Source organism: Magnolia sinica, chromosome 12 (genome assembly GCF_029962835.1).
Source record: "Magnolia sinica isolate HGM2019 chromosome 12, MsV1, whole genome shotgun sequence".
NCBI classification, from domain to species: Eukaryota; Viridiplantae; Streptophyta; class Magnoliopsida; order Magnoliales; family Magnoliaceae; genus Magnolia; species Magnolia sinica.
In genome coordinates this window covers 70,929,653-70,937,632 of record NC_080584.1, presented here as the reverse complement: position 1 = coordinate 70,937,632, position 7,980 = coordinate 70,929,653, and the positions used below count along the sequence as shown (strand labels likewise).

Below are 7,980 nucleotides of genomic sequence, written 5' to 3'. Positions count from 1 at the left end.
TGGGCCCAACCAAGTGCTTTTATATGTTTTAGGCATGTCTTCACATGGTTTTAGATGGTATGGCCCACTTGAGTTCCGTATATGGCTAATTTTTGGGATATCCCAAAAAGTTAAGGGAACCCATGAAATGCACGGTGTTGATGTTCGACACACATAATGGTGGGGCCCACACGGCTTCACCTCATGGGAAGTTCCCATGAGGTGGACCTCATGGTGCCATTTCCCATATACACACAACAAGGATCTATATTATATAGGGAAATAGAAATTAGCTGAAAACAACATTGGCCCACGAACAGATAAATGGGTCTGGTCTGGATCATCTTAGCTCACACTCAATCAGACCTAACCCAAGCTTATCTGAATTGGGCCTGCACCTGACCCATTTTCCAACAACGTGACTGTTATGATCATCTGATCAAAAGGCCTTGGTGACCCAAAACAGCCCACCTCTATTCCACGTGCTTGCCAAACCAATGAAGATAATCAAATTGAAATTGGTTCCTTGAATAATGTGATGATCCGGTCCCTGGTCACACCCTTTGCAGTTCCTATGCCATCTCCATGCTGGAAGATGCATTGAGCCGTACGTGCCATGTTCAAGACCATCTCTACGAATGTTTTGGGAAGAGAGCTTCTCAAACACTCCTTATTCAATCTCTTCCATGCATCACTCATCAAGCCCTTGATGTGTCCTCGCGCACTCTTTTGGGGTCCACCAGTTTCATTCATGCGGCATTGGATCGCCTTTGGTACATCCCCTCTCTTCATCTCAGCCTTCAATTTCAAAAAACATGACTAATGAACCCAGTCTATCAGACCACCTCCTGGATGGGCCACAACTTAAAAAGTGCACCATCGAAATGATCTATGAGCATCTGAGCCGTAGCCTGGTTTTGGATAGTAATCAAAAGTTACAGGCAACCATAGAAAGATGGTCCATTGGTTGGATGGTAAAGATCATTCAATAAATGCTGTTTTTGAGTTGTGATCCATCTAATTCCACACACGTGTAGATCCCTACAAATTCACACGTGGGGTCAATTGCAAATATGAAACACGTGAATGAGATCTGAGCTTTCCATAGGTTGGAAATGATGCTTACATCTTCGGACTAGAAAATACTACGATTTCAATCTTTAGGTGGGTCACAGCACAGAAAATAAATTTACGGTTATAAATTTTTCCCCCAGCCATTCATTTGTTTTGGTATGCTGTGGCCCACCTAAGCTGTGATGGCCTTATAGTTCTACTAGAAGATTTAATCAGTGGATCTCACATGATATAAAGATCAGATATCACACACGTACGTGCTACCTCGTCACACATGTATTAGATCTGGACCATTTATAATTGGATGGTTGGAGAAAAGGTTCAATCAACCAAGGACAACATCTAACGGGTAGATGCCTCCAGACAGAGCGTAGTATATCATCCACCCATTGTATTTCTGGTACATGGGCTTAAACAGATAAAAGTCAGATCTTACACATCTGTGCCATATTCCTTCCCACGTGCACATATACATATATGTATGTATCCAAGCCGCTGTGTAAATACAAGCCACGTACCTCAGAAGTTCCCAGGTCATCGCTAAGCCGAGTTATTACTGATGACCAATAAATTAGATCTGAGCCGTCCATAAACTGATCAATCAACTCTTTGGTGATTGGGCATCCTTGAAGAAAATAGGCATGAACCATGGCCACTGGGCCACCCACAGATATCCAACCGTTCATCAAGTATTCATCAAGGGTTGGCGTGTACCCATTACTAAACCACTTTGCTTCCACTAAGTATGCTTTACATAAATTTTGCCACTGGATTAAACAAGATTAGAAGATGATTAGTTAGATAAATAAAATTAACAAGAAAATGTTTGAAAATTGAGAAACGTAACATGCTCTCATAGCACTGTGTAAGTGCGAATTGGTGGAGTTGGCCAGGCAGTTAATGAGTCCAGACCCAAAATTAGACCCATGGGTGGGTCTGGATCCGAAAGTCCGGACCCAAAATTAGACCCAAGTTGTGTTCTCCCCAATCCAACTTGGCCCACCTGGATCCAGTTTTTAAATGGAGGCTGATTGCATGTGCCTCGGGTACCCGAAGTTCCTGTACTTGGAAGCTGTGTGTGGCCCACAGAGATGCCCGTGACAAATCTACTCCGTTCATCAGTTTTTCAATTACAATAGGACAAGGTTCTCAAAATCAGGCAGATCCAAAACTTATAAGTACCACGCCACACCAAAAGGTTAGAAAAGAAACATCCACCGTTAAAACCTTACTTGAGCTGAACGTGATGTTTATTTGCTATCCAAACTGTTCATGGCATTATTACCACTCAGATAAACTTTAGGCATAAATATCATCCATAAACAAACTTTTGCAGCCTCTATAGTTTTCAATGGTGAGCATTTAATCCATAAACAAACCTTAGGCACAAATATAGTGTGGCTAACAAGAATTTTGGACCACCTGATTTTCATATCATATTGTATCATTGTCTTCCAAAACTGATGGACGGAGTGGATTTGTCATTAGCATCTTTATAGCACCATACACCTTCCAATCACATAAACTTCTGGTGCGCTTAATCCTTTTTAAATGAGTCGGATTTGAATCATATTCAAATCAAGCTTGCTGGTAATGAGATATATTCGTTGACTTTATAAACAAAACCCAGGAAAAAAACATTTAAGTATTTGTATTTTATTTTTTTGCCTCTTGAGCTACACTGCACTAATGGACTGTCCGGAAAAATGGTTTAGATGGTCCAAGTATCCTTATGCAACTAGAGTATTATATAAAAAATGAAAGAAAGGTGAAATGATACATCTGACTACCTCTTTCTTGATGAAAGGTAAGACGTTGCATCCATAATCTTTTAAGGTGTCATAGGTAATTTCGTTTGCAAAGTTGTATAACGCTAGGTAACATATCTTCATATAGTCTGGAAGGACATCCACATCCTTAATGTCCCACCTGAAAAAAAATAATAATAATAAATAAATAAATAATTTGAAAACCATCAGTCGGTTAGGATCATTTAATGAGCTTGATTCTTGGGCAGTGGACCATCTGCTTTAGGGGCCCCAGTTTCCACGGTTAGGATTGAGTATATGGATGAATGAATGTTTAAGTGTGTGATTAACAGTGAAGTGTGAACTGACAGTGGGTGTACTAACAAGCTAACTGAATTTTTATTTTTATTTTTTTTAAAAAAGTGTGTGATTAAAATCAAGTAACGATAGATTCAGATTTTCAATTTGTGGTGATGCTTTCAGGGGCAAGTAGAATTCCATGTGGAAGTGGAGGTATTGGTTTGACGCAGGGATGAACGTGATGAAGATAACTACTCCGAATCCACGGAGCTTCTCTGGACTCCTCACAGAGACTTCTCGAATCCACGAGGAAAGAAAGCAGAAAATAGAAATAAATTCTAATAAATTCGAAATTGATTAATTGATGAATAAAAACGAGTTCACAACCCTTTAAATAGGGGTACCAAGCAATGGGAAAGAAATCAGAATCAAACTACAACTCAAACTCTTAGAATCCGCGACTTACTATAAATAGTAAACTTACTATTTATAGACGGTCGTGATGTCTACTAGTGCGCAAGGTTTTCGGCCAAAAATAGTAAGTGTCCTATTTGGCTTCACCAAACCGTTCTCCTAATTATTCTAAGCTCTTTTCACGTTGGGCGCAACTCCTAAAGCCCGACGGATGAAGAGTTATAATCAAACTAAAACTTACTATTTATAGTAAAAGTGAAATTAAAACGGGGAAACGACCATCGATCCAGGGGTTTTTCGCAATTACGGGCTGCGCAACTCGGTTGGCTAAAGTAGCTCGTTCTACCCCAAAATCATATATTTTACGTCAGATAACTCATTCCGGATTGCAAGATACGCCCGATTTAAAGTTCGATGGTCCGGATCACTTCTGTCGTCGACCGGGCCTTTTCTGATCCATCTTGGCCATGTAACTGTCCGCGACCTGCTCTACATCATGGTTGACTGGGATTGAGGGCCTAAATAGGAGGGGAATCTTTTCATATCTCTGGTACCAAGAGAAGGGAACGGGCCGGCAGATGGCTGGATAGAGTTGGTATGGCTAGTTGGGACAGTTTTATTCAGACATGTAATTAGGAATTTGTATCTGTTAGATAAGGGTGTGAGAGCGATTAGAGAGTCTTGAGCTGACCTCTTGTCGCCGGTTCGAGGGTGGGGCTTATATATGGATATGATGGGCGGCCGGGTGGAAGGAATGTATACCGGAACACAACTAGTGGGACCCAAATTTAAGTGATCAAAACCGTTTCATTTGGTAGGCCCTATTAAAGTGGTGCCCGAAATTATCCTTTTGACCAATCTCAAGTGCATCAACGGACGGTATAGATGCTCGAAACATTGAGTTTCAGTCTATACTCAATGTACGGGGCCTTTCCTACTTAAAAATAAAATAAAATAAAATAAGGATGGTATTACCTCTCAACTGCCTCCGTAAAGAGTTCAAGTTCATCTAGTGATCCATACACATCGTACATATCATCTATCACCGTTAAAATCGAAACGAGTTTGGTGATAGCTATCCTGCACTTTGAAAACTGGGGCTCTGAAGCAATCCCCATCGCCCACACGTAATTCTCCACCAATCGATCCCTTGAAAATGGAAGCTTCTCGGCCAAACCCAACTCTCTCCACCACCTGATGAATCATAAAAATCATACTCTGCAATGTACTGAACCTTTTCTTTTCTTTTTTTCTTTTTTTCTTTTTTTTTTTGTTTAAGCTACTAGAAATGATCCAGTGTAAGCAGGTGCACAAATTGCCAGCGTATACTATTACTAAAGACACTCTATCTAACCGTCCAAATGACTGGATGTAACTAGGATCACTGGATCATGTCCCAATCACTGAAGAGATTTGGGGTGAGAGGGTTACCTTGATAACTCCTTGAGATCATGCTGGTGTTTGGATTGGACAAGGTTGAAATCCAACTTGGCTAGTTCAAGCAAAACCAAACTCTTTCCATTCTCTCTCTCATACACATCTATGTAGTGTTTTGCTTCTAGCCTTGGCATCCTCCAATGCATGGGAATCTCAAATGCATGTTGCACTTGCACCGTTAGATCACTGTCCATGCTTCCCATCAAGCCCTTGAGATGACTTCTACTAAATTCCATGGCTTCATCTAACACTACTTCTCCATGCATTCCAAGGTATGAAGCTTCATATAAACTCAGTAGCCCTTGTGCATCTCGCCTTATGCATGCTTTGAACTTCCCCTCCTTGTATTCGTTAAAAATGTCTGTTTTTTTTTTAAAAAAAAAAACAAACACAAACACAAATCAAAGTTACATGAGAAAAATTTTGATACTTTAGTGTTGTGTGATGGATGATACACAGGCACTTAGAAATTACTCAGAAATTGGACACGTGGATCCAAGTAATTAAAATTTAACAGTCCAAATTATAAGTGCCAGTTTAGATGTAACACCAAAAAAAGAAAACTATGCTTCTATTTTCTTAGTGCCATTTTAGATGTATCACCATCACCAAGTGTTGCAGGAAGATAATTAGCACCATGTAACCGTTCAACATGGTAGTGATGGTGCTTGTAGATGGAGGCCATGGATTACAATCAGGTCCATGTCTGAAAAGAGGAAGGAAAACAATACAGATCGAGTCCAGTACCATGGCTTAGTGGAAGACAGACTCGACTCTGTTTCAACAGTGAGATCATGGAATCAAGTGCACATGTGGTGTAGGTGTGGGTATATGTATAGTGGAGAGAAAGAGGGAGAGAGAGGGAGGGCAAGCTCACCTATGCACATACACACCTTTACACATGTGTCATGTGCCCAAAATCTAAAGGCCCACTTGAAGAGTTCTCAAAAAGTTTAGTGAGGACTAGTGAACAGGTGAGCATTCTTACATGAGCTCACCTCACCTGCGCACTTTTTTACATGAGCACCCGTCTACACCTTTGCACAGGTGTCATGGGCATGAAATCTGAACAGTCCACGTGATGTGGCACCCCTTAAAACTCTATGGCCCCGATTTTCAGCCTATCCAAAACTAGCCTATCCAAAACTCTAATGGCCATAGCAAAGAGAAATGCAAATCAACCTGGATGGTCCTGATTGGCATACGTAAGTGGCACGTGTATATGGCTGCTTTTTTTTCACACACGCACTCACACCCCTACACACACGTGTATATGGCTGCCCGATTTTAATTGATCACGGTAGGATTTTTCCCTGTAAGCAACCAAGCAAAAACCATACCTGAGGTGACTTCATAAGCATGCTGTCGTAGAAGTCTAAATCGTAGGGCAGCCGAGCAAAGATCATAATCGAAGTGGGCCGCATAAACATCATCTAGCCCTTCCTTGATCTCCTTCTCAAAGTGGTATCCAATTCCAAGTCGTTGGATCAAGTCAATGAGCTTTAGTCGATCGGACGGCTCTACAGTCTCTTTAATCAACCGTTTGATTTCAATCTTCAATTCTTCAAGGCGGGCCACAAAGCGTCGGTCCTACAAAAATGCACCATGTTAGTAATGACCCAGCTCAGACCTAGTGAACAAACAAGCTTAACCCAACTTACTGTGTAGGGGCTTGTTAAAGACTCGATTAGCTTGGGACACCAAATCGTAGGGTGATAATTCGCCGATCGGCGCAAGATCTCTTGCGACATGCATGGTTTAGATCCAACCATTGATCGTGCTAGCAGTGTCCATTTGGGTCTCCATCTGATTTGGATCCGTTGGAGCTGGAGAGGCTTGGGGACAACGATGGAAGAGAACGGTGGGGATTGAACAAGAAAATCCATCTGTGAGGAGACAATGGTAAGAAAGGAAGAGTGCCAATTCTTATATAGAAACAGATTGGCTACTGACCCTGCCACTAGCCAATGGATTGGCTAGTGGCGGTCGATGCTCCGTGGGCCCCACCATGATGTATGTGTTTCATCCATACCGTTCATCCATTCCTAGAGATTATTTTATGTTATGATATCAAAAATGAGGTTGATCCAAATCTCAAGTGGACCACACAGTGTTGATTGAACGCCCACCATTAAAAACTTCTTGGGGTCTACCAAAGCTTGTAGATCAAGGTGCTATATTTTTTCCCTTCATCCAAGTCTTTATGACCTAATCAGCAAGTTAGATGTCAAATAATCATTATAGTGGGCCTCAAGAGGTTTTTAATGGTAGACCTGCAATCACTACTTTTTTAGTGGTCCACCTGAGATTTATATATACCTCAGTTTTGGAATCAAACTCTAAAATTATCTTCCAAAATGTATGGACCGCGTGGAGAAAACATTATACATCATGTTAGGGTCCACATGGCACCAACCACTAGTCACCTGAGATTTATATATACCTCAGTTTCTAAAATTATCTTTCAAAATGTATGGACCGCGTGGAGAAAACATTATACATCATGGTGGGTTCCACATAGCACTGATCACTGGCCACCTGGCCGGTGGTCACTACTTTTTCAGTGGTCCACCTAAGATTTATATATAGCTCAGCGTCACTAACCAAACAGCATCCGCTTGTATAGTGTGCATGATTTCGTTAGTACGCATCCTCCTTGTCCTCACATTTATTATTTTACTTTGCTACTCGGGACTTTGTACGCCCATACGCGTATACAAGGCACCTCATCTACACGTCACCAGATGTACTAGATTAACGTATAAACACCATATCCAAGCCCTCCATCAGATGTAAGATGGAAGATTTGGGTAAGCTTTTTAAGCTGTCCTTCTATTTCTAACATAGAGGAGCATCTGACGGCAGAACGGACCTGATTTCTATAACAGGAGATATTCATGGTGAGGCCCAAGTGATGGACGGCTTGGATCTCATGCCTCTGTACTACAATGGCACTTGTGGCGGTCTGGACGTTAACTCTCTTGTACGCGAAAGGCCTTTGCAAACCTTTTGCTACTCTCACACCAAA

General features: G+C 41.4%; 1 protein-coding gene across 1 annotated transcript; it reads right to left on the bottom strand.

Moving 5' to 3' along the window:
• Positions 1-288: 288 nt before the first annotated feature.
• Positions 289-6,873, bottom strand: LOC131221636 (trans-ocimene synthase, chloroplastic-like). Its single transcript, XM_058216927.1, has 7 exons — positions 6,614-6,873; positions 6,293-6,542; positions 4,947-5,313; positions 4,491-4,709; positions 2,844-2,982; positions 1,572-1,820; positions 289-777 (listed from the first exon to the last, which is right to left on the bottom strand). The coding sequence occupies exons 1-7, from the start codon at positions 6,836-6,838 to the stop codon at positions 487-489; spliced, it is 1,740 nt and encodes a 579-aa protein (XP_058072910.1). The 5' UTR covers positions 6,839-6,873; the 3' UTR covers positions 289-486.
• Between the last annotated feature and the right edge of the window lie 1,107 nt (positions 6,874-7,980).

Coding starts and splice junctions, on each gene's coding strand:
- LOC131221636 (XM_058216927.1), bottom strand. CDS start 6,838: ATGGATTTTCTTGTTCAATCCCCACCGTTCTCTTCCATCGTTGTCCCC. Junction 2,983..4,490: donor TTTACGGAGGCAGTTGAGAG/GTAATACCATCC, acceptor ATTTTTTTTCAG/GTGGGACATTAAGGATGTGG. Junction 1,821..2,843: donor TACCTTTCATCAAGAAAGAG/GTAGTCAGATGT, acceptor TGTTTAATCCAG/TGGCAAAATTTATGTAAAGC.